Raw genomic sequence first — 26714 nt, 5'->3', positions numbered from 1 at the left:
GGAAGTGACGCGCGTGGCGTGCGGGCCGAGCGGTGCGGGGGGGCTCGGACAAGATGGCCGGATCCACAGGTCTGTGAGCGGGGCTCGGTGGGCCCGGAGAGCCGCGCGCCGCGCTCCTGCTGGGGAGGCGCCCCGCAGGGCCGGGGCGGGTCTCCTTTCTCCGGGATGGGGCGGGGGGGCGAGCTCTGTCCCACGGGAGAGTCGCGAGTGGGGAGGAGTTGTCTTCTGACAGGGGGGAAAGGGAAGGTGCAGGGGCGCCGGGACAGGTTATCACAGAATGCCAGGCTCAGTTGGGTTGGAAGAGACCTCCGAGATCACCGAGTCCAGCCCATGACCGAGCACCACCTTGTCAGGCAGACCGCAGCGCCGAGTGCCACGTCCAGGCTTTCTGGAAGCACCTCCAGGGACGGCGACTCCACCGCCTCCCTGGGCAGCCCCTTCCAATGTCTAAGGAGAGGAAATTCCTCGTAATTCAATCATGCCCCATCTCTTCCGTCCGTGGGGCAGCGAATCCTTGTAAGAGCCCGGCCTGAGGATGGGTGATGGGAGACAGGGCTCCGAGTGCCGGGGAGGGGAGAATTAACCTGCCAAGAGGCAGCGATGGATGGAGAGACGCTGGTGTGCCTGAGGAAGGGAGCGGGGAGATGTTGTTAGCCTGGTAAAAATGCTGCAGGAAAGCAAGATTTGTACTGAAGATTTGTCCCAGTATACCACTGGGTGGACGTGGATGATGTGGTACAGTGTTATCTAAATACAAGGATTGTCCCCTTTTTATTTGGGAGAGAAGGGCTTAGGCCTGAGTTTTGTTCTGGGACAAAGGTACTTTACTTTGGTGGTGCCTGTAGCATAGTGGGAAGGAGGAGTGGAGCTCTCTTCCCTGTGACATCCATTGGAGCCAAAGGGTCTCTCTCATAGGCAAATTTAAGGGCAAAGAGCTGCCAGTCATCCCAGAAAGCCAGTCTCAGAACCCAGCACACCATGTGCGGAGCACTGGTGTGGCAGAATGTTGCGGAAAGTGGTGGCAAAGAAAGGGACAAGAATATTGCTTCAAGTGCTAAATGTAGAAGCACGATTAGACTGTTTCAGTTTCATTTAATGACAGGCTTGAAATACAAAAAGACCTTTCCTTCAGTGCTAAAACCTGAAGTCTTCAGGGGCTCATTTCCTCTTCTCTCATCCCTGGGGCTTTGTAAGTGGGATTAAGATGGACTTCAGGATAGGGGAATGAATTGACTTCAGCAGCTAGTCTAGGGTAGATGTTGGCTACTAATTTATTTCTGCTGCCAATCCATTGCATCATTGGAGAATGGGGACTATAGCAAAACATAAGAAACATGTATATGTTTAAACTGGTCTTGGTACCTTGCTGTTGATTGTGTGAGAAGAGCTTGGGCTGGTTTTGAGGTTTTTTTTTTAGGGGAAGGAGAATCATCTTCAGTTGGTAATACATTTGGGGATGTGGAATTTGATAAAGTTGCAACAAACTGGGTTGTGAAGTAGCATTTGCAACTATGTGGAAGAGCAGTTCAAAAAGATGGCTATTGGCTATGGTAAACTGAGCTAGAATGGATATATTTAGAGAAACCCAAATATTTGCTCATCTGGGAATTACTGCATTTTATTTTGTTTGGATTCTTTTTTGCTTTTTTCCCTGTTGTCTAAATTTAACAGGGTTTTATTACTGAGCAACATTGAAAGACTTCAGCTTATGTCTAGGCTGTCACTGGAGATTTCCTGTAATACACTAGGAAGCAAAGTTGTTTTAGGTCATGCATTGAGTACTGGCATTTGGCATTCAACCTGGCTAGTGCAGAATATCAGTTATTAAAAATTTTTGTAGTGAAGAAAGCTATTTTCTTCCTACTTCAATCCTATAAGAATAAATATTTTTTGTCTGAACTTCGATGGCTTCACTGCCATAAGTGTTCTTTGCAGTCTTACAAGATTTATTTTAAAGTCTCTTATATACAGTTATTCAGGAGGGTTGTTTTTGACTCAGAAATACAGCCACACTTAAAGTTCATAAAAAGCAGGAGATTTGGAAACTCCCAATACATGTGACTGCTCCAAACAATGTAAAGGGCCAGTACTGCATGTACGTCTTGTTGAAGAAATTAAATTAAACTAATTTGTTGTAGTAAAATGCAGCAAGCAGGCTGAATCATCAACAAAACTGCTAGGAAAATTAGTCAGAGCTTCTAAAACAACATATTCTTGTGGAGAAAATACTGTGACTTTTTTTTGGTACACACATGGGGAGTTTTGCTTTATACTTTCCACATAGTATGCAGAAATTCAGACTTCACCCAGAACTGCTCTTGCCAGGAAGCTGTGTTAGAATCATTTGTGAAGGAGGGAAGGGAATGATTTGCTATAGATTTAGCTTTGTTATAGACTTAAGATTTAAATCTACCTAGCTCTATGACTTTTATCTGCTCTTGCTATAAAGTTCAACTTCATAATTATTTATTTAAAAAAAGAGTTTTGATTGCATGAAGTCCAGGAATGAAATTCTAACCCCAAGGAGGTTAACAGCAAAACTTTAACTGAAGTCAACTGTCTTACTTTTATCCCAGAAATTCCTTTCCTGGGCTTGCTCATTTTGTGAGCAATCATGTAACAAATTATGTGCATTTAACAGCAGAGAATTTCATTTGAAAATAGGTGTTTTTTAATGTGTGCCAAAGAAATTGTATATATCAGTGTTACATTGCTGTTCAATAAGTATCTTACCTGCTTTCTAAAATCACCTGTAGTGAGTAGATTTTGCATGTAGATACTCCATGTGCTAGAAATGGATATTTGTGAGCTGTAGCTTGATCTGATATTGCAACTCCTGCTTGAAACTTGATCTAGGTTATTCGCGTGGGTACTGCTGGAGGTCTGGGGTTAAACAAGTCTGTTTTCTAGAGAAGAGAGCAGCTATAATAATCATCCAGTTTCATATTGCTTAGCTGGAGATTTATTCTGTTGATCTGTTTGAAAATACATAGTAGAAGATGTAAATAAACACAGTTTCAAATTAAAAGAAATAATTTACTAAGGCATACCATTTAAACATCTCTTGTGTATCTTGAGAAGAAGAAGCAGATGAAAACCATCATTATAAGGAGTTAATTTCTACATTTTGACGATTTGGGTTTCACTTAATATTACCTTATATATAAGGTTATACACACACACACACACACACACATATGTGTGTGTGTGTGTGATAGATAGATAATGTGAATGTTCCCTAAAGGCACTGATGGTGTCACTAGGTGGTTACAATTATGTGGGAAAATACAAGAATTAAGGCCGCAGTGTCAAATATGGTGCTATAACTGTGGGCTGCTAATGCTTTTTGCCCCTTTCCTCTTCAAGTGAGAGCTTCAGTAGGATGGGGGAGGGTTTATAGAGTTTATAGAGCTGAATTAATGAAAATACCCCTTGGTTTGCTGAAACAGTGTGCTCAGGGAAGAAAAATTGACTGATCTACAGTCAAAATTATATGAGAGTCCTGATTTACTTCTAGTATGTAGTCTTGAGCAACCTTTTGTGGAAGTGTGTTTGAAAGTATGTGGCTAGATCCCTGTGAAATATTTTTTTCTGTAAAATCCATATTTTTAATTTCCAGTTATTCTACTCTATAAAGATGAAACAGCTTCATTGTGTAACCTAATTTGCCTGTGCAAAAATGCCCTTCCCTGTGATTTTATAGATGATTGATTCTGTGAGTAGAAATGGCACATGCACATCAGTGACTTATTTTCATAACTTTGTTTTTTACTTCTATTTGCAAACACTTGGTGGAGGCAGTTCTAAGTGTGCATGACTACAGCAGTAAGGAAGCTGGGATTAGAAGCGAGGTGGCCTTGAGTGTGTTCTAGACTCCCTGAGCTGTGAAGCAAGGACTGAGTGTGCCATTCCTTATGGTTGGGGCTTTTGTTGTTGGTGGTGGTTTTGGTTTATTTTGCTTTGAAAGTTGTTTTTTTTTTTTTTCTTCCTCTCTTAAAATCCACAATTGCAAGGTACTCTACAATGTGAGTATTTTGCAGTACTTTCTCTTAAATGCATTGAACCTCTTTTCTTCTTCATTCCAAATCAAGCTAATGTCTCTCTGTTCTGTGTTTAATAGGGTAAAGATTTATACCCTGTGTGTGGGACACCTAGATATTAAAAGCCATTCGGAGGAGTAATAAGGGGATATATTCATAAGTGGGATGTAGAAGCAGCGATGTAAAGACCACTTTTTCCATTAGGAGATGGGATATAATTTAAACTTCATGTCTAGAAAACTCTGCACAGGTAGATGTCTCTTTCTTCTGACCTGTTGAATGTTAATTTCCTTCCTTTTTTTCTCCTTGTCAAGTTGTCTGTTTTCTATCCACTGTGTTTTACCTTGAAGAATGTATTACTCCCTCCTAATTTCTCTTTTATGTCACCACCACATTGTTCATTTATCCAGAATGGGTCCAAGAAGTCAGTTTTAAGAGCTTTTTAGAATTTTAGAGTCCTCAAAGTTTGTTCTGTGGGTTTACAGTGTTAGCTGTGTAAACACAGACTTCTTGAAGCTGCAAATAATCAAACTAAACAAAATAAGTAAAATATTGTGTTGCATGAGGCAGCAAGTACTCTGTGTAGAGCATTTTTCCATCCTGTCCTATGCACTAGGAATTGCAATTGTGTCTGTTCTGCCTATTTAAGAACATCTGACAAACCACAAATAATTTCATCTGGGTTCAGAAAAGTTGAGATTACAAATTACTTTTAAACTATATATAGACCATCAATTCTTTCCAACTTTGGGGCATATATAGGCAAGATACTCTGTTTCTTCTCAGAGCTTTGTTTGTATCATTTTCCTGTCTTTGTTCCTGGTATTTTATAACTCTGAATTTAAATACAAGCCGACTTACATCTTTCTGTCACAATAGCTGTGTAACAGTCTTCCCGCAGCAAAGCAACTTACCTCTGCAATAAAGAAGTGGCCTACTTTGTAATCTTCTATTTGTTTAAGAGCTTGTTGGAAATTCAGGATGTTATCAGACATAGTATTGAAGCCCATTATCTAAACTGTTCTGTACAATCCTGGAAAATTTTAGCTTGGATAGAGGTAGAACACAGAGTTTCAGGAAGATATGCCTTTCATCATTTGGAGGCAGATGGTCCATACTATAAACCTAAGCATGCATGAGAAGGCTTCTCATGTAAGAATTAGATTTCCAAGTCTTATGAGTAGTTGGTGGAATTGAATTACATCTGTATTTATTAGTATTGTATTTTTCCAGAGGCAGTGTTAAATACATGCTGTGAAACTGTTCAGCCTCTTTTTTGTTAACAGACCTTTCCTCTCTCTGTCCCTACTCTTTTCATCTACTGTTATCTCTTCTATCTATTATCTTGTAGTATAATCTGCTATTTTAGTATATCTATTAACTCTTTTTATCTACACTGTAGCTCATATTTCATCTTGACTGAAACTTAAAGTTCTAATCAGCTTCAACTTACTCCTGTTAGGTTTTGTTGCCTTGTTGTCTCAGTTATCCTTTGGGAACCTCAGCACAGACCTTGGAAAGACAAGAAAGTGCCGTGGGGAAAGTGTTCAAAGTAGCCTTGATTTAAGTATTTGGAAGGGTTTTCATATATGCTGTCCTGTCCAAAGAATGTTTTTCTTTGTATTTGTCATTTGGAATACACTAATGGCATATAATTCAAACAATATTTTGAATTGAATCAGTGCAGAAACTTATGACTTGTGAAGCTGTCAGACTGATTCTGAATAACATGAGCTTCTGGTTTACAGCCTTTTCAAAAATGTGTGATGATTTAAGTCTGTGACTCTAAACCATTTCTAGTTAGCATTTTGGAAGGAGTGTAATCTTCAACACTGAGAACTTCAGAGCTCTACAATCTTTATTTCAGAAGGATGAGACTCTAGATTTTAAAAATAGTCAGAAAAAATATAGATTCAGTATGATCTTTTTAAAAATTCTTGTGTTAAACATGTTTAATAGCATAAAGAAAAAAAATCACCTTCCTCCATTGTATTTGTGACTGTTCATATACTGGATAGTTAAGTATGTTTGCAATTTGCCTGAGTAAATCAAAACATTTTGCCCAATACATATAAAAGGAGTGTCCTTTATTCAGTATATTTGCAGTAAAATGTCCAGTTTTATTCATATAATTTAGAACTTTTCCAGAGAAGGAATTACTAGTTTTCTTTCTTCTCACTGAAATTGAATGTGTGATCATGTAAATATTAAATAATTTGAACTTTTGAATACCCCAGCATATAGAAGATAGCAGGCTGAATTATGACTCTCCAAAATAATGTAGGAAAACAATTTAATGGCAGTTCTTTTTACTAAATATGTGGTGATTGGTGCATGTGCTGATTATATCCATAAGTGTATGTTTACAGGTATAACTGAAAGAATAACATTATTTGTTTGACACAGATAAGGGATCATTATATTTTGCACTGTGGAGAGGTGCTGAGTCATGTTGAAAAGGACCTTCATGCAAATGTTAGAACAACTGTTTGCTAATCAATGACTTGTAACCCATTTAAGACAGCTTTACAGCTTTGCTGGACTAAATCCTTGATGCTACTCCTGTTATCTGGGTCACACATTGTATTCTTAACTTTTAAAGCAGACCTTGGGAATGCTGTTTCATGATTAACTATTGGACTCTGCTGGGTTCCTGCTGTAGTCTCCTGCCCTCCTGTCCCTTTATCTGGGGAAAAAAAAAAGTTTCTGTATCACTGTAATTTAAAAGGTAACTTAAGCAGTATGTGTTTCAAATTATTTTTTCTCTCTGCCAACACAAAGTCAGGTTTAAAATGAAAGTTTCAAAATTGAGCCATTTTAACTTCCATTCATTTTTTTCTGCTGTTATTTTGATTAGTGCTTTTAATAACGGGGTAATCACTAAACAAGTTTGGGGTTAATTTTTGACTTGTGAGGGTAGAAATTGGAAAGATTTCCTGGTAAAATCTTGATTCCTTAGACTGTTAAATCAGTTAATATTACTGCTGATTTTTGAAGTGACAGATACCTTTTCTAACTCCTGTTTGCTGGCTTCCTGCCTTACATTGTTTTGTACAAAATTGGAATAGTAATTCTCAATTTGCTAAGCATCACAATGTGTCACTTTTCATTATCTATCATTTCATACACTAAAACATATGGGAAGGTGGTTGAATTATTTAATATCTCACGTGTTTCATTCAGTGACTCCCAATAGAATTAAGTTTTAAACCTGTAGTCAGCTTTGTGCATTTCCACCCTTCACCAAACAGACTGGATGCCAATTGATGAGTTATTTAGTGACTTAACTGTTTAGTACCTGTATGGTTTTTCTTATGGTGTGAGGCATCACTGATCATGCAGTGTCTGAGTTAACAGTGGCCTTGTTTATAGCAAAAAAAGTGCACTTAGGTATAATATGGACTGATAAAAAAATGCCACGAATATTGGTGCAAATTGTAGAATTACCTTTAGGCAATTTACACCAGTTTTCTTTTGGGACTGCAGTCCAGTTTAGTGGGTTTGATGCTATAGTTTTCTGTTGTTGCAGTAACTTTTAAAAAAAGTTTGTTTGGATGAGGTATTTTAATTACTTAAAAAACAGTGGGAATTTCTGAAGGTTGGAGGTTTTTTCCCTTTTTTTTTCCCCCCTCTGTTTTTGCCAAGAGTTTGCTTATGCCTTCTCTGTTATGTAGTCTTAACAACATTTGTACCTGTAGTGAAGCAAGCTTCTTCATTAGTGTAATTTTTATGAGCACCATTAGTCATTCCATGCCAGCAGCAGTACTCAAGATGGTCATGTTTGCATGAAAGTGTCAAGACAGAGTGATGTTGTTGCATCCTTGCTACAAAAGCTCAGCTCAGCTGGAGTTGCTCTCAGTTCTAGATTCTGTGTATGCACATATCCAGTCTTGACTACTCTGTGCTTCTTCTCACTTATGTTCATATGATATCTCTTGCTCTTATTTACTGTTGTGCCTTGTGCAACTTTAGGACGTGTAGGATATTGTTGTTCCATAACAAATCAAGGGAGTGGAGAGGCCACTTGGAAGTTGGGCTGCAGGAATTGCAGAATGGAGGTTTTCTGTGAGGCATGAATCTCGGTAAGGAGAGATGGTGGGGAATGGGAAAAACTTGATGGAATTTTTGAGAGATTGGCTCCTCCAAGGCTGCTGGTTAGAGGTTGGAGTAGCTCTGATGAATGTGGTAGTTAATGGCAGCTGTACCTTCATCTGCTGCTCCTCTGATAAAGGTGAATAAGGGGAAAGGATTGGCAGTGGGGAGCAGGGAAAGAGGGGAGAGAGGAGTGGCTGTGGGCATGATTAGAAGTGAATAAAAACTGAACAGATATGATGTGTTTTCCTGGGGGATACTGACAATCTTAGAAAGAGTCATATCCATAAGGCTGCCTTCAGTAAATAATCCAGTGTATTATGGAACAGAATCGGTAGAAATCAAAGTTACTAGAAGGAGTTAACTCAATTCCTTCTGGTTACTCAGGAGGCAAGATAAAAGAAGGGAAGACTTAGGTGATGCCTTGGTAATGTAGCTATTTGTTTTGCTAGTATTTTCTCACATTTTAAAACATAATTTATAAAACCTCAAATTGTACAAACTTTTCCTGAAGAAGTTTTGTATTTAGAATGTACATTCTGCTGGAGAACTCAAGTTTGAGGTCTTGTCATTCTTAGTGTGAAACCATCAGCAACTGAAACATATTGAATAAATTGTTGTTGCTTTTGCAGTTTTGATATGCTGAGATCTCTTACTCCAGCATGAAGATTTGTGGTTTAAACAATTTTTACATGTTTGTAAATCAGGTATGTGTCTGCTAATCCAGCTACTAATGGCTAGCTGTCTAGAAATTAATTTCTTCTTACCTCAATGAAACTAAAGCTAGCACTGAAAATAATTTTCAATTATTATTACTAGTAGATAGTTTATAGTGTCTTAATGTTATGAGTATACAGATGAAATGGAAAGGCAGGTGAAAAAAAACCTGCTTCTATAAATCTGTGTTGTCTTTATAGTTTTGTTTTTGGTTTTTTTTTTTTTTAACTAGTGTTTGTGCCCTGCCCTAAAGAAATAATCTCTATACCTGTCCAGCATTTTTCCCCTCCACCAAAATCTGAATGCTGAGTTGCAGTAAATGACTGAAACTTCTGCTGTATAAACAGTTTCTCATTAGCTGCCTTCTTAATATAAGCCATATTTAGAATGTTTATGGCTGTGGCTGGGCTCAAATATAAATGAAATTCTTAGTAAAGTTATTCTCATGCAGACTCATTTAAGTTCTGGACTGTGCCTATTAAGATACTAGCAAATGTAGGATTTCACTTAGGTGAAATAAATAGGAATTTTCACCAATATAATTCTGAAAACAAGTATGGCTTCACTTAGCTTTAACCAAAAATTAGGATTTAAGATAAAGGGTTATAGCTTTCACACTGCTGTGGCTCTTTATTGCCTCATGCTGGGAAATGTTTCTCAGCAACTGACATTTCCTTATATGAAAAAAACAAAACCCAAAACCTGATGAAATGCATAGCTTAGCTTCAGTGTGGTTCCTAGAATTGCATGTCTTCTTTGAAGTCTTCCAACCTGTGTGCTTTCAACATATTTAATTTCAAATACTATAAAAAGAAAAGAGTTTTACCAGTTATAGGACTCCTACATAGTGTTTTATATAAATATATCCATGTATATATTTTTTTTTTAGTTCTGCAAGGAAGTGCAATAACCTATTTAGTTCTTACCACTTCATACCTGTTCAGTATTGTAGGAAAACTGGCTCTGCATTACAGTGAGCATTGAACACAGTGAATAAATGGCCATTTGCTCTATTTGCTGTATAGTGTTCATTGATGCACATCTGCTTACTTGAGTTGTGGAGTCTTACCTTCTACTTGTGTCTTATTCTTCAAATTATTTGTCTTGTTTCTTTCTTTTGGGATGAATAATTTCTTTCTATGTGGAAATGCATTTTCATCTGATTTTCTTCTTGAACTTATATTCCTAGAAAATTTCCACAGGTAAGCGTAGTTAGATCTGCAAAATCCTTAAGACTGACCTAAACTGGTGTTGCTTACAGCTCTGTGAGGTGCAGACTTGATTAGTACCTTATTCATCATCCTGATCAATGTGCATGGGCCACCTATTGCTGCTAAATGCCTTGGTTTCACCATTTAAGTTAACATAGTATAGAACTTTCCTGGTTTAAACTCAAAACTGTTAATGCAGAATATTCTGTTGCTCAAATTTCATTGCTTTGGGACATACTTGCTGGAGGAAAATAGAGTGAAATAGCATAGAGTAAATGTAGTTTTATGAATATGATTGATATAAAGATTTAGGAATTGAATTTTCCTGAAATATGTTGAAACTTTCCTAGAAAGCTGTTGGAAATGTCAGTTTACCTTGAATAAGAATCATGTTGTCTTGGTTATTTGAAACAATGATTTTACTATGTCTGTAGTAGCATACTTGATTTTAAAACAAGAGCAATAAGAGTAACAGAGTCCATTATTGAATTGCTGCATTCCACTACTAATGCCAGCAATGGAGTTCTATTGTAGACAAACCTGTCATGTCCAACTTGGTTGTTGTACTAACTAGGGAAGTTACTAGAAATATTTCAGGGTTTTGGAGCCTGGTTACTGTGATCAATCTCAGATAACTGCAACATCATTAGGGTACACCTGGCAATAGTTCCTGAAAGTAGGGCTTTTCTTGTGTGTATTTTCAGACTATTTACTAGGCTAAAGAGTATGTGATGTGAGCAGGGTAACTGGCAAACGAGAATACACATCAAGTTTACAAAAAAAAAAAAAACAAACCCTTTTTTTCAGAGGGATATCTTCTGCAGCCAGAACAGAACAGAATATATATTTCATATGCCCTGTCTCTCTCTCTCTCTCTCTCTCTCTCTCTCTCTCTCTCTCTCTCTCTCTCTCTCTCTCTCTCTCTCTCTCTCTCTATCTCTCTATCTCTCTATCTCTCTATCTCTTTCTCTCTCTCTATCTCTTTCTCTCTCTCCTTAATTTTTGTTTGTTTTGTTCTTAATGTATTGGCATTTCAGGGCCTATTTAAGGCTTTGGCTGTTTTATGTTCTTTTTGTGGGTGTGTGGACTGTTCTTAGTACAGCATTTCAGGTTTCTACTTCATTTTCTCCAGAGCAAGATGAATTGCTCAGAGACTGAAAGGAACAAGTTGTTTTTGCTGTTTGTATTTGTATCTTTTTTCTTCCTCTCCCTGCCCCAGGAGAAATTGTTTTATGGCTTGAAATTTGTAAGACTGACGTCCTTCCCCCCCTTTCCCTGTCCTTAGGAAATTCTTACTTTGCTGCAAGCCTGAAGCTGATAAATGGGGTTTGAGAGGTTTTTCTCTTTGTTACCAAGCTGAACATATCTTTCCGTTTCTGTTTTGCTGGAAGTCACTGGGCAAGAGCTAACTCAAAAATTCAAAATTGTTCATACTACAGATTCCCTGATGTAGCTATCTCAATCAGGAAGAATAGCATCCCTGACAGTATCTGGGTGTGTTAATGTAGGATTTTTTTATATAACTTTTTATTTGGATTTGTTTGTAGAGCTGTCTTTTGGAGTGTTGGCAGTATGGGGTGTGCTGGTTTAACTATGATAAAATGGTCCTGGTACTGATGTAACTTTCAGGAGTGATTGAAGTCAAGAACTGAGGGAGATTTTAAGAGAAACCAAATGTTGGTATGGATATTGTTATGGACAATTATTCTAAAAAACATAGCTTTGGGTACAACAGAAAACTTGACACTTTGGGCTCTGAGCCAATCTCTTAAAAATTTGGATTATGGTTTGCTTTTGTAACCTGCGAGGACAAGAGCAGAGTGTGGGTTATCCTACTCTTGCCTGTTAACACAGCAGAGAATCATTTGATGTGCGAGGAGCTTGGACTGCCAACTCTATTTGCAGGAGTGTGTCCATATGAATTGTTTAAAAATGTGATTTATTGTATCCAGTGATGTCAGTAAAATCTGACATAAGTGCAATTGTGTGTTCTGTCTTGATGCTGCTGATTAAATCACTGAATCACTGAGTGATATGACATTATCAACTGTGGAACTCTGTCTAGCAAGAACAGGTCCATACAGGCAATTCTCATTTGCTACTCTAGTGAAAGATGGTGCTACTGATGGACACTGAAGATTCCTTTTCTTTTTATTTTGATTTTTTTTTTCCAGGTTATTCAGGTTCTGGATCAAAGCATAGCTATAAGTTTTTTCCTGATTCATCCTTTGTGGTAGTGTGTTTTTTATTTCTATTAACTTGGTGATTTAGAATGTAATGTCTGAAATAGCTCCATATATATGAAAGTAGACCCTTGTGCTTAAATTATGGGCTTTGTTTACTGAGTCTTCTTTCTTTCTCTTCTAATTTCAGAGTATTAAGTTCACCGATAATTTCACAGATTTCTGTAGTCCATTTTCATGATTCAATTTTTAAATTAAAATCTATTGGTATGTGTAAGGATGAGTGATTTTTTTTTAGTTTGTTTAAGTGAATATATTTAGTTCAACTTGTTTCTCACTTGTTTGTGAGAATTTGGGAGAAGTTGTTTGGCAGTTCCTGTGACAGTTTTTGGGCAGGGGTGTCAGGAGGCTATTTGTCAGTAAAATCCACAGTGAAGTGGTCTTTGCAAATAAAGTGAAGAGAGGTTGGGTGAGGACTGTTGCTTTTGCTTTTTGTTTTCTTAATCTGATCTAAATAATCTATGTTTTCACATACAGAGCCTTAGTCCATCATTGCAAAGAGCTGTGCTGGATGCAGTGTTGTATTGAGCTGTAAATCACAGCCTACTGAGGGGAATTTACCATGCCTATGGCTTTGACCGTGTTAAAATCGACAGCTTTAATACCCTTCACTTGGAGTGTGAGGTTTTAGCTGTGGAGTGTCTGTTACAGAGAGTAAAACCAACCTGTCTGAAGCTGCTTAGTGGTCCCATGAGCAAGTGGCATTGGGGAGAACACCTGAGGTCTGGTAGTCAGCTGAAGAATGGTGCTGGTTTCTGTAATTTCATACTGCTAATGAGCTGAATATGAGAAGAGAAAAATGTTTCATTGTCCAAATTCTGTAAATGAAATAACAATTCTTACTCAAATTCAGTCAGGAATATTTCAAAGTTTTTAGCAAATATTTGATGAATTGCTTTGTCTGGATTATAGATAACACTGCAAGTTATATATGCACTATTAACATGCAGTTTAGAGTGTACCTTCTGAAATACATGAAATAGAGAGAAGAAGAATATTTTTACTTTCTATTTATACTAGGAGAAAACTTAATTTCAAAAAAATCCAGATCATCCTTGACTGCATTTCTAGACAGAAGTTCTTGTTTTTTACTGGGAAGACAGCACAATCTTGTATGTGTGTTCCATTCTTCAAGCTAGGTAAATTTGTTTTGTGTAAAGGTTATAGCATGATCAAAGCAAGCATGTAGAGTGCAATAGTGTGCACAAAGACAGAAGTGGATTCTCAAAACAGTATTTAATTCAATTTAATTTTACTAGAAGTTTCTAAGTGTATAATTATAAAGAATAGTAAGGGGTTGTGTTTTGTTAGGTTGTTTGGTTGTTTGTTTTTTTTTTTAATCCATTGTGTTAATTTTTAAGTTATTATGTTTCACTTGTCAGAAATCTAGCAATAATAATTTTCTGTGAAAACATTCAGTAATTACTTCAATGAAGTTTGAAGTATTGATCATTATTCATATATGCCAGGGACACAGAAGCAGTTTAGTGGGTTTTGTGGGGGACAGTTTTATTGCTATTGACAGGGTTTTGTGTGCATGTGTATTGAGTTTTTTGTTGCGGTTATCATGTATTTTTTTTTTAATACAAGGTATTTTTGCTCGTATTTTTAACTTCAGAACAGTGTTTTGCTACTCTAGTTCTAGCAGTGATAAGAATATTAGTGTGGGGAGCCTGGCTGTTGCTCTCAGATGTTTTTGTCTCTTTTCAGAGCAGATCTAAATTATTTTCTGGAGATGTTCTGGAAGTTTCCCAAGTCCTTCACTGCTCCCCTTGGGCAGTTATGGGAACCAGTGAACACAAATATATGATGGAAAAAATGTGATGAACGCAGGTCAGTTCATCATAAGGGGTTGTTATTTTCTAGTAAGTGTCATCTACAGTTTAATGTGTTGAGTACAATTTTATGATACAGCTGAGTCAGTGCAGTGGCTTCTTGTCACAAAAAGCTCCTTTATCCTCACATCCATGGTTTTGCAAAGGAAGGCACTGAAAGCCACAGCAGTCAGCTCTGGTATTTGTTGTTCTTTTTTCCTGAGTCAATTCACTTGATTAACTGGTTGGATTTGATTTTTGCCTGAAGGAAAAACAGCTTTTTTGCTAAATTAGTGTGACAATTTGGCTAATAGAGGAGCCTGGTTAGTGCAAGAGCAACAGAATTCTGGGAGAAGGCATAGAACATCAGGACAGTGAGCAGTTGGGTCATCTAGGCTGTGCTGAAAGGTGATAACACATAAGAGAAATAAGCTTAAATCCTGTTTGGTACCATCTTTTATGTTCTTTTTAAAGAGCTAAACTGTGACTTAGAAGTTCTGCAATCAGAGCAGAGGTTCTGAGAAAAGGTGGATTTAAGCTACTCCACAAGCTTAAAGTAATGTGTGAATGCTAAAGTAGGGGTTTGTAGGTGGAGGTTGTTGCGTTTTTTTTATTTGAGATTGCACATACCAATCAGAATCTATTCAGTCACGTGGTGCAAAGCAGAAGTTTATCATTCTGGTTTGGCAGACTCAGCTCCAGAACATGTATGAATGTAGAGTAAAAACTTTGTGGTTGAAGTGTGATTGTCATTCTCATCTGTAGTCGGAATTAGGTACGTAAATGTACACACTTAATGTTTATCACAAATCAGAATGGGACCAGGGGATGGGAAAATATGTTTCAGTGAAAGTTTTTAAAAGGTTCTATGTCAAAAAGGTGAGATGTGGTCTGCTTCTTTACTCTGCTGGTGCTTTCAGTATATGTACTGGCTGGGCTGGTTTGTTAAGCTATGAGAAGACTGGACAAAATGTATTATTTTCTGCTCAGTTAGCAAGCTGAAGTTGCTCAGTAAGGGCTCAGATGAGTGGCAATACCAAGGCAGGATGGAAGGTGAGACCATACATGAATGACTTAATTTCCTTCCACTGTCCTGATACTATACCCATAATGCTTTTCCCTGGGAATTTGGAGAACTTGGAGACAATAGTTTCTGTAATTTTTAGAAGCATCTCCCTAGTCTGTGTTACTAAAAAAAAAGGTTTTAAACACCGTTTAAGAGAAGTTATTGTTCTGCAAGATAAGCTAAGGTACATGTATCTATACGGTCCATATAGCTGCATCAATTATCTGACTAATAATATAGTATATTAAAACTCTTGGTTTCTTGCATAGAGACTGCTTGGAGCACAGACTAGAGTAATATAAAACCTGAAATCACAGCAATATGCAAACCTGGATAACTGATATACAAAATGGTTTTCTTTGACCTTCATCTTACTCAAACTTAATAATAACATTGTGTATACCCAGTCTTAATTTTTAGTTTTATGGAGCACGTGGATTCTTACAGTACAGGAAAGGATCTCTAGTGAAAATAATGGATAATACTATAGCTGTAAGAAGCTATAAGCAGCTATATCTAAGTGGAAGTTTTATGGTATTATAATATTGTTACTACATCATTGTGCATATTTTATTTGAAAATAAAAGCATTCCAGGATTGCATGTACAAGTGTTAATTACCTTTCTTCCCTCAGTGCTGAAGTACCATTTTAGCTTTGATGCTATAAAGCAAGTGAGCATCCAGTTGTTTAATATCTATCCATATCTGCCTTTTTTCATGAATAACAATAAAAATCCTGTAATTATAATTTGGTGACTATTCGTTGGTGCTTTCTAAAGGCAGCTAATCTTTGTATTCTGTTGTGAATATGTCTTCATCTCTCTTTAACAATTTAATCAATTTAATTACTGTGCTTATTTTTTTCGTGCTTATTTTTTTTTCTCCTGGCAAGTGGCAGTACTAATCACTAGATTAGAAAAGACTTGATTTTCAGTTTGTTTTCAGATATCAATCTTTTGTTAAATTTTTTTAAAAAAACAAGTGAAATCAAATGAAAATATTTCAGTCTTATAGTTGACATTTATTAGGATAATCTGTGTAAATGTTACATTCTTTAATTATGTTTTGGAGTAAATTTGTCATATTGATTTAATGTGGATTTTGGTTGATTAGAACTTGACGGACAATCAATAGATTTTGAAATGTCCTGGATCTAAACAGTATTGTGCTTGGGAAAGAGAAGCCATCTTAAACTAAACAGAGCTCTCCTATTTTCTGTTTTATGACTTGTAATGGTATTACTTGGTAGTAATTAACTTCCAGTGAAGCAGTTAGTTGCTTCCAAGCAATTGGAGTGCTAAATAAATCTGTGCAGGCAATATTTGCTTGATTTGGAAAATACATTGAGCAGTTGCCAGTGTGTAACATATAAAAGCAACAAAGTTGTTACCTTTTCCTTAATGTGAGCAGGATTGATTACATTATCCTATTTTCTCTAGTTAAAGTACCTCGTAATTTTCGCTTGTTGGAAGAACTTGAAGAAGGGCAGAAGGGAGTAGGTGATGGTACAGTAAGCTGGGGCCTTGAAGATGATGAAGATATGACACTCACCAGATGGACAGGAATGATTATTGGGCCACCAAGGGTAAGTGTGACAAAATAAAACATTTTTGTTAGGTTTTAGGCAATTCAAAATGCAGAAAAAAAAAGTTACTGTTCTACAATGGAAAGGAATAGTTCAAATTCAATGTATGAAATTGTAGAAATAGTGTATAGTTCCTGATTTTCTGGTATGTAAGTGCTTCAGGCTAGCCTCCCCTGTTTCTGCAGCTGTCTGTAAAAGCCAGTTGTGATTTGAGACATATTTTTATTTTACTGAGTTATGAGTGTATTCATTCTGTATTTCCACTGTTACTGAACATAAGTGTAGACTGAAAATCCAATAAACAAGTAACTCTTTCCCTATTTTGTCATATGTGCCTGATCATTTCAATGTTGTAGTAAACTGGCAATGTATTTTCAACTTCCACAAGATTTGTTGACCAGTCTTTCAGTATAAAAGTGTTAGAATTTCAGTTGAATCATACCTAAACACTAGCAGCTTCTAATTACCTGTAATCATTCTGACCTTTGAAGTTCTGTAGAGCGTAATTTAGACTGACAAAACTTGCAAGAGAAGTAACCACCTCTTGTGTGTATCAGCCATATCAGATATGAGTGGACTTTACATGATTTACTGCACACTTTCTTCTAAGTTACAATATGATGCAAAAGACCAATGTGTAACTGAGACCTTTAAATGAGTATTATCTAAGTAGCCCTAATTAGCACATCTTTCACTGTTAGAGTGAGAGCTATCTTGTGTGTCCCTCGGGAGAGACACATTCTATAAGCAGGGCTTATGGAATGAACTGTCCAAGACAGAGATCAGAGCTCTGCCTCAGTGAGAATGTCTTCCAAAGTAGCAGAGTTCCAGAGATAGATTCAGTGTAATTCCAGTTTCTTTCAGAAGTCCTCTGCCACTTGCAGTAGGCTGCTTTGAACACCGGAATGACCTTGCTGAGCTCCTAAGATTTGAGTGCAGCTGGGAGATGGCAGATTTAAAATATAATCATAATTTCTATATGCTTTGGATATTAGCTTCTGTGAAATCAGTGTTTGAGTCCATTTTGAAGAAAGTTTGTTGTCTAATGTGTTGGGATAAAAACCTGAGGATTTTGACCTAGCTGTCATAGGGTCTCCCTGGCTCCAAAAACCCTCCAGAACTGCCTGTGACTGCTTTCCTGTTCAACCTAAGGTAGACTACTACATGTCTTTGGAAAGAGATTATGATGTGTATAATACTATCCTTATAATACTATTATAGAAGATCCCATGTATTTTTAAAAAATAATAAAAGCACTCAACCTAGCTTGGGATACACTTTTGCTCCTGGTCAATTTGTAGTTCTGTGAGTTTATTTTCTTTATGATAAAAAGTGCATGCAAATAATATATCTTGTGCCATTTCAGGGACATACAGCCTTGCAGATAGGATGACTTGCAGTATGTAGTGACTGTAGAAAGTGGAAGCCACCAGCTCCCAAACCAGTTACAGCACCTTGAGAAGAATTGCATATCTAGTTTCAGGGCATGTAGAAGATGAGTGTTTTTTGAAACTGGCTGCGTTAAGTAGATGGTACAATGAGGCAAAGCATAGAGAAAGTTGCTAATATTGTCTATGTTCTTCTCATATGTGGCTTCTCTACAGTTGTGCAAAAAAATTTACTTATTAGGTTTTTTATAACTTCATTTGAAAGGTGACCCAATAGCAAAAGAGGAGGGTAAGATTTGTTTTGGATTAACGGAAACATTTTTCTGACTTCCAGAAAATGGGATTTTAGTTTTTTTGGGAAGCTGGCCAGGGATGCCTGGCTTGCAGTAAAACAATGACTTGATAAATTGAGCAAAATTGAGAAGCCATCTGGATAAGGGAATGAGAATGGGTGCTGTTCTTGGGATTTTCCAGAGTTGTGAGCAGAATTACATAGATTTTGGCCTATTTTCACTGTAACTGACAGCATCCCTCTCTGGGGAAGTCACTTGTTCTGGCTGAATGAATAATGAGAATTTTAGTTACTGTGTTTTCTTGCTGCAGTAGCAGCTATGCTACGTCTAGCAGGATAAGGTGACTTCTATCTAGCCTTTAGCTTTTAATCATAGAATCAGAATGTTAAGGGTTGGAAAGGACCTTAAAGATCCTTAAGATCATCCTTAAGATGTCCTAACATCCTGTGCCATGGGCAGTGACACCACCTGCTAGACCAGATTGCTCAAGAGCTCATCTAATCTGGCCTTAAGCACTGCCAGGGTTGAAGCCTCCACAGCCTCCCTGGGCAACCTTATCCAGTGCCTAATTGCACTCACAGTAATAGGAAAGAATAATAGAAAACCTTCTGTTTTTCACTGCTTCTTTGGTACCTGCTTGCTGTTCAGTCTCTGTGTCTGCTCAAAAATTACGGTGCACAGTTAGGGTGCTTCAGTAGTACTGTTTTCACTCTGCATTTTAATTAACCACAGACTAGACTATTGTTTGATGCTTGGCTATGTCGTTGATACTTCTGCTTGGAGAGTGACAGCTGACTGATACAGAACCAGGTTAAAGATGCTACTTCTGGAATGCTGACAGGCATGTTACTGCTTTTTTGTTATTGTTGGCTCTTTCTGTTGTGCCAGTGCAAAGGCAGGTTTAGAAACGGAGTTCATCTTCCTTTTGGAGCACAGAGGCATGTGCATCACTGACCAGCAAAGCACTGATCCTTGGCATGGCCTCCTTGACAAGATAAAAAAAATAGAACCCTATCTAATTCTAATGTGCTTTCTCAAAGTATACTTGCACTTAGAATTATCTGTTCCCTGGTCACTTTGGAATGACATCAGCAAACTAGCAGTTACTTTACTGTCCAAGCTCATAAATCCTCCACTAAACCAAGTAACTCTCAGATGCAGAAATTTCAGATATTTTCTGTAGTGCTAACTACTTCCAGAATATGTTTTTTCTTTTGCAGTTTATATTTTATTTTTGTTTTGGTTGTATCTTGACTGTTGAGTTATTGGCTTTTCTGTCTTTCTCCATTTCCAATTTTTTTTTCACTGTTAGGTATTTCATTATAGGGGAAGGTGGTAATTTTCCTAAAGCTAATTGATTTATCTCAGTCCTGTACTGTGCCACTGTTGTTTTGAGGATGCAGTGGATAGAAAGGATGAGAGCAAATGTGAATTAAAACAGAATTGTATTAAAACTTGTGTATGGTGTAGTCAATAAGCAGTGTTATTTATGCATAATCATGAAATAATCAATATAGCCAAAACAGTGGAAATCAGTCAATAACCCAAGACCTTCAGTTGGTACACAATATTAACAAATTTATATTTATTTCGTATTTCATAATTGTTATTCCTCTTGCCTTTGTTCTGTTTTAAAAAAATCTTAATATTTAGCTTTCAGTAAAATGCATTAGTCTGTCTTTTTGCTTTCTAGACAAACTATGAAAACAGAATATACAGTCTGAAAGTAGAGTGTGGACCTAAATACCCAGAAGCACCTCCTACAGTTAGATTTGTAACTAAAATTAATATGAATGGAATAAATAATTCCAATGGAATGGTAAGTTGAAATGGTAAGATCAACCATGTTGTTAATTTACACTAAAAATATTTCTGTGAAAATCAGGTGAGGAATATGCATGTTGCATAGAGCTTTCTATTTAATTTTTATAATATAAATACAGATTTAAATTGAAATTTGATGGCGTACCAATTCAGATCTTTGTGGCTTTTTGTGGCTTACCAATGAGACTAGCATTATTTATAATATTGAGACAGTTGCTTCTTTTGAATGAAGATGAAGGTTTTAGTTTTCAACAGGAAAACAATAAGTGTTTAATCTGTGTATAGGTATTTCCCTCATAATACTCTTATAAAAGGGGATTAGTTTCGTACTGTAGCAGGAATATTACAGATTCTCTCTGATGTTTCCATGTATTAAAAATGGAGGTTATTCCTCATGATACACTCTGGATGTACTAACTCACCTGTAACGAACTGGTGTATTTATACTCTTGTTTCCTTTTTACTGGATTTATTAAAATCCAAGGTGATTCTGAACATAGGTCTTAAGACCTTTTGATGTAGCTGGTAATCACTTGCATTTTAAAGGTCAATTTGCAGAAGTTGCTTTCACTGAAAAGGGTGGGATTAGTTCACAGACAGGCTGTGGCAGCAGCTCAGGCAAGCTTGTTACTCTGTTACTCACCAGGTGCTTAAATACTTTGAGCAAGTGAGGTGCCCCTTTGTCAGAGAGGAAGTGTGAGCTGCCTTGCATTTGCAGTGGTGTGTGCATATATGAGCAGGAAACACAATCCTGCTCACAAAACCCACATTTGTGGGTACATCAGAAAGCCCACATTTGTGGGTACATTTGTGTTTAGCAAATGCAAAGTAATTGGGTTAAGGTAATACCTAAATGTGCCTTAGCATCTTTGGTTTTTAAATAATTTCTAGGATTTAAAAGAAAGATGGACTTGCATTTCTGTAGTTAACAGTACTGAACTGTGAAGCTCAACTGTCTCAATGACTGTAGCAGGGGAAGAGGTTCTTAGGGGATCTTTTCACCTGTTGTAGGTTGTAGAGTAGTATTCTTGATGGTCATCCAAAGCTAGTGCACTAATGCTTCAGAAATAATCTAAAATTACTCTGAAAATACTTTTATGTAGCTAACAATCTTACTGTACCTGAAGATCCTGTTAAAATTGCCATCTGCAAATTGACTCATGCCTTTAATCACAACTGTGGCTTGTTGTCTAAGGGTGTGTGTTTATTGAGAAGCTGTGAGATGCAAAAGCTGCTTACAGTCTGTTTGGAAGATGATTTTCATAGCTCTTCCTAGTACCATAGGAACATGTGTTATTGTGATTCAGTGAAGAAGTATGCTCTCATGGCTTAATCTCTGCATACCTCAAGGTATAAGTATTGGTTTTCAGAAGCAGGACCTTGCACTAGCAGAGCCTGAAGGCTCATGTTTACTGAAGTCAGTAAGCTTGAGCTCCTGATTGGAAAAGTCTACACTCACTCAGCTTGCTGAAGAACAGGGTGACTACTATGACAGGAAATCTGCCTGGTCATTTAAAAAGCACTATTCAAATTTAGTCATTGCTACAGGAAAAATTTATTTTAATAAGTTAATAACCTTACATAAAACTATCATTAATTTTTTGCCCCAAAAGAAAAACTTGCATATCTTATGGAGGATTTGCTATGCAAATGCATAACTTTTTTTAAAAATTGATTTAAATATGAATAAATAGTATTTTTAATGAAAGGAATTTCCATAAACAATTAATTTAAAACACATTTATTATATAATTTTTAATGTGCCCATTGTCCCAGTGTCTTGCATTTTATCTTATTTTGTCTTTGTGGTTGTTAAAGGAAGTGTGAAACAAACAGTGGGGCATGTTCAGCATCCTGGAGCAGTTAATATTGCTGATAGTTCCTTCACATTTCTTCCAAGATGTTCTCCCACTTCTGGTCATCATTCATTTAATAGATCATAAGTGGTTTGAATTCTTTGAATTAATGGCAGGGTTTCATCTGCAGATTTCCTCTATTGTCTGTGCATCTACAGGCACCCTGGCTTTTGACATGTGGTCAGCTTTTGGTCACATTGCTTATAGCTGTCAGGAAGAAGTTGTGACTAGCTGAAAAGAGACCTGAGACAAACAGCAGCTGAAATGGTTTTACCTTAGCAGATGATACTAAAAACATTTGTAATGTTAAGGTAGGCTTGTGTGCCAGTTAACATCTGTGGAAAAGTAGGGCCCACACTGGGAGTTTTAGAAAGTGAAAATTTCTATTGATTTAGAGTGTGAGTGATGAAGGGGAAAGATGGGTAAGTGCAGTTACTAGGGATCTAAGAAAACTATTCTCACACTGCCCTGTGGACAATGGTTCTCCACTTTCTTGACTTAAAAATCCCTTTACACTTTGCATGAAAAGGGCATGTGTGTAATGAATTTATCAATAGTGACAGATGCAACTTTATTGACATTTGTTTGATTAATCTGTGAGACAGGAGTTTGTAAGTAACTTTTATACCAGCAGTATATCTTTAAAAAAAAAGTTTGTGGTTGTTTGTTTTTTTTCAATTTACCTATGGAGCTGCTGTATTTGCATACAGAATTAGGTTACCAAGGTCAGAAAAACTAGTCCAGGTACTTGTGTAGAGCTGCACAAAATGCTTTAATGAGCTAATGGCATCACTGTTGTAAAACTGTAGATTATTATTGGAGATAGATTATTATTATTATGGAGACTTATGTAACTCATATTGATAAAACACAGGTTACATTCTAATGTGCTGTTTGTTTTCCCATTTTCTTTTGAGGTTGTCTGATTTTTGCATCTGTGATTGTGCTCCTCAGCCTGATTTTGGCATCTGTCATAGTGCTCCTCAGCTGTTTATCTTGCAGGGCTTGCAATTACTTCTGTTCATTAAGATACCATTTACAGCTGGAAATACTTGTTTCCTTTTAAATCACTTGGGACTCTCAGCTGTAAATCTGTAAGCTGTCCAGTTACTGCTTTGACTATGTTTGCTGTAGACATATGCTACTTGTTGAAGTTACTTGGAACATTATAAACACTGAATACATTGAATAATTGTGTAAAATAATTTCATTTATTTGCAACTATTTAGAAAAAAAAAGATTTATTTTATATATTGCTTCTCTTGCTTTTTTTCAAGGTTCCACAGTGATGTATTCCCCAATAAAATAGTCTAAATAAAACAGAGTTTGCAGTTCGCAGTTTTATTAGCTTTTATGTGACCTTGAAATGTCTCCCTCTGTGTTCCAGGGTGTGCATTTGAATATTACCTAATGCTTTTGTTTGATTTGAACACAGTTTGTGTCACTCTCTTAAATGTCTTTAAATGTCTTATCATTGTTCTTCATAAAGTGAGTTTATTATGCACTAACTTGGAAATCAATTCTGCAAGACAGAAAACAGAACATGAGCCAAAATCTTTAGTGCTGCAAGATGTTATGAAAGAAGTTGGTGACTTGCAGAAAAGAGACTTGAGATAAACAAGCAACAAAAATGTCATGTTGCAGCAGTCTTTAGTCAGAAAACATTCATAGAAATGTTAAAGCAGGGTTTGCAGTCTGTGAGTTTTTTTTGTTGCAAATTCCCAGCAAAAAAGAAAAGCAAGAGAAGTTTACTCTTAAGTGATCAGCTCTCATGTTCCAGTCTTTGTAGAACTGCATTATTTGAGCAGCAGTGGTGACTGGCTGCTGTGTGCTGTAATTGAGGCAAACATCCAGACCTGAGGGAGCTGATAAAGGCAAAACTGAGGAGAAGCAAGGAGAAGGAAGATGGCATGAAAGCAGAATTTCCAGACTCAAGATAGGTGTTAATTTCTGTAGTCCCAGAACAACTTCCTTTCCAGCCTTTTGCCTCCTATCTACCATGTTAACACAACCCCCTTTAAAAAAGTAGTAACAGTACAGGAATTACAGTGGGGATTTCACCAGTGCAAATTTTCACAGCCTTTTTCTCTATTGACTCATACACTCATGTCTTTTAAACTGGCATGATGTTACTGCATAATTGAGCTTTTCTTTTGATGGTGTTTTTCTGTTTTCTCAAATGTTTCCAATAATTATTAAGTCATCTGACTGCCATTCATGCTGTAGCTTGATGAGACACTGTGGTTGGCAACTCTGCTGATTTTAAGGGATACCCAACTCTGAGCAGAACATTATGTGAAAAGAAATGCTTATAAGTGCTGAGCTGTAAATAAGGTCAAGGGTCCTGCTTAGGGACTTCTTTCCAAAATGGTGTTTTAAACTGGGTGGGTTCTGTCAGTTCAGTTCAGAAAATATTTCCCCATACATGGTTTACCTGAGCTAATAGGCAGTAGTACTGTTAAAGGAGCAAGAGAAGGAATCAAAGTTTCTTGAGATAGTATTGCTGCCTAAGCCAGTGTGTTGTTAAACCTTGGCCTCAGTTTCCTCCTACACAAAGGTTTAGTCTCATCTGGTGTTCTGAAAATAGCTTCACTTCAAATAAACTAGAAATAAAACATCTGTGTTAACATTCTTATTTCTGATTCCAGGTTTTTTTTTCTTTCAGCTTGCCCTAATTAAGATTGGATAAGAAAGTTCTTGATGTTTTATGCTGCCTAAATCATAAAACAGTGGTTTCCAGCACTCTTGTAGCCATGTGGGTTGCAACTCTACCAAAGGAATCCAGTAGCATGCAATAGCCCTATTCCTGCCCCAGGGTACGCTTTGCAGTTGCACAGCTGTAGGCTTCTCTGTGCTCTTAAGTTCCTCCATGCAGGGGCTGGGACTTAACCTGCTGCCAAAACAATTCCCAGGATGACTTTCAATTGCTGACTTTCCTATGGAAACCTCCCCGTTATAATATAATTGTGTAAATTGTCCCACAGGTTTTATAAACGCATAGGAGAAGTCCCATGTCCTTTCCTTTCAGTTCAAATTTCACTTGGTAAGTGATGTACAGTAATCTTCATGGCTCCCTAAGATGACTTACTGTGAGAAGGATGCAAAGAACTAAGAAATGTCCAACCATTACAAATCAGTTATTTCAGTATTTGAAGACATTTCTTAGTACATGTAGTGCCTCTAGATGTATCAGAAGCACCGTGTAATATCTGTGTGAAAGAAATCACTAACAATACTTGTAGCAAAGGAATAATAAGGGAAGTGTTTCTTTAGAAAGGTATTCTGTGGACTCTTGTGTGCCAGATTCTTTTAAAGAACTGAGGAACACCCAGGGGCATATATTAGCATAGTGAAGGTGATTACTTGTTTCTTTTTTGGGGGCAATTTGAAAAAAACTATAAATTTTGCGAGCAGCTCCAGTTTTGCAGTGAACAGTTTGTTGATGTCCTCCTCCCATCCTCCTTTCCTTCACATTAATATAAGTAGCAGCACAGATGGAAGGGTCCACCTGCAAGGATTTTATTGCAGAATCTGTATCTGTGTGTAAGTATATGACTGTGTAAGCATTTTCCTTAAAATATTTTAAGAACACAGGGGCTTTATGCCACAGAGAAGGTGTCAGGGACGCTTAGACCAGTTCTTAGAGCAACTGTTGATAACAGTTATTTATGTAGATATTTTGTGTTCAATCATAAATTAAATTTCTCTCTTCTTTTTCCAGGTGGATGCACGGAGCATACCAGTGTTAGCAAAATGGCAAAATTCATATAGCATTAAAGTTGTACTTCAAGAGCTAAGACGTCTAATGATGTCCAAAGAAAATATGAAGCTTCCACAACCTCCAGAGGGACAAACTTACAATAATTAATTTTAGCTGATTCTCAAACTTCTGTCTTAAAACAACAACCTTCTACTCATGTAATGTCTTGATTAAATCTCACAATGCAAACACCCACACATTAATGAATTTCAGCTGGTATACATGACCTGGACATTTGTAAGAATATATATAATATATGTATGCCCAATATGTTTTCAGGCACTATGGGAGAAAAAGGCAGCACAATTATTTTTTTTCTCTTACTGAGGCACTGTCATTTAAGCATAAGCCTGAAATAGCCTATAATTGGAATTCAGGTTTTACAAGATGAAAGCATGACAGAAAGTGTCAGATTGCTGTGGAATAATATATGTTACTGAAAATAATTTCTGGAGAAGGCAAAATATAAATGGCATGCTTTATCCATCTTGCTTAGTAAAAGAGCTGCAGTTAAATTTGTTTTAAGGTAGCAGGTACAGTGAATACCGTTGCTCATCTTGTTTAATTTTGCAAGGGTGTGGGTGCCGACTACTAGTAGTGTCACAAAGTATGTTCAGGATTGTTTTGATACCTGTATTTATAAAATGGGGGGATTAATTTCTGTTAAGCAGCTCCTGTGTTACATGTATTGGACATGGCAAATATTTGTTTACAGTCTTTGTTCTAATAAACCATGCATTTAAGTTTTAGTGAAACAAAGGAAATGTATGGATATGTGATTGAGATTAAAGTTAGTCTTAAAATGTAAATAAAATGTGGAAAGTG

The 26714-nt window shown here is 36.9% G+C and overlaps 1 protein-coding gene across 1 annotated transcript; it reads left to right on the top strand.

Annotated features, from left to right (window-relative positions):
* Positions 1–26714, top strand: UBE2V2 (ubiquitin conjugating enzyme E2 V2). Its single transcript, XM_021536575.3, has 4 exons — positions 1–69; positions 16623–16768; positions 20143–20268; positions 25851–26714. Exons 1-4 carry the CDS (start codon positions 54–56, stop codon positions 25995–25997), a joined length of 435 nt encoding a protein of 144 aa, XP_021392250.1. The 5' UTR covers positions 1–53; the 3' UTR covers positions 25998–26714.

Source organism: Lonchura striata, chromosome 1 (assembly GCF_046129695.1).
Source record: "Lonchura striata isolate bLonStr1 chromosome 1, bLonStr1.mat, whole genome shotgun sequence".
Lineage (NCBI taxonomy): Eukaryota > Metazoa > Chordata > Aves > Passeriformes > Estrildidae > Lonchura > Lonchura striata.
The sequence above is the reverse complement of the archived record's forward strand: the minus strand, read 5'-3'. Positions and strand labels throughout refer to the sequence as shown.

Coding starts and splice junctions, on each gene's coding strand:
- UBE2V2 (XM_021536575.3), top strand. Junction 16,769..20,142: donor TGATTATTGGGCCACCAAGG/GTAAGTGTGACA, acceptor TTTGCTTTCTAG/ACAAACTATGAAAACAGAAT. Junction 20,269..25,850: donor TAAATAATTCCAATGGAATG/GTAAGTTGAAAT, acceptor TTCTTTTTCCAG/GTGGATGCACGGAGCATACC.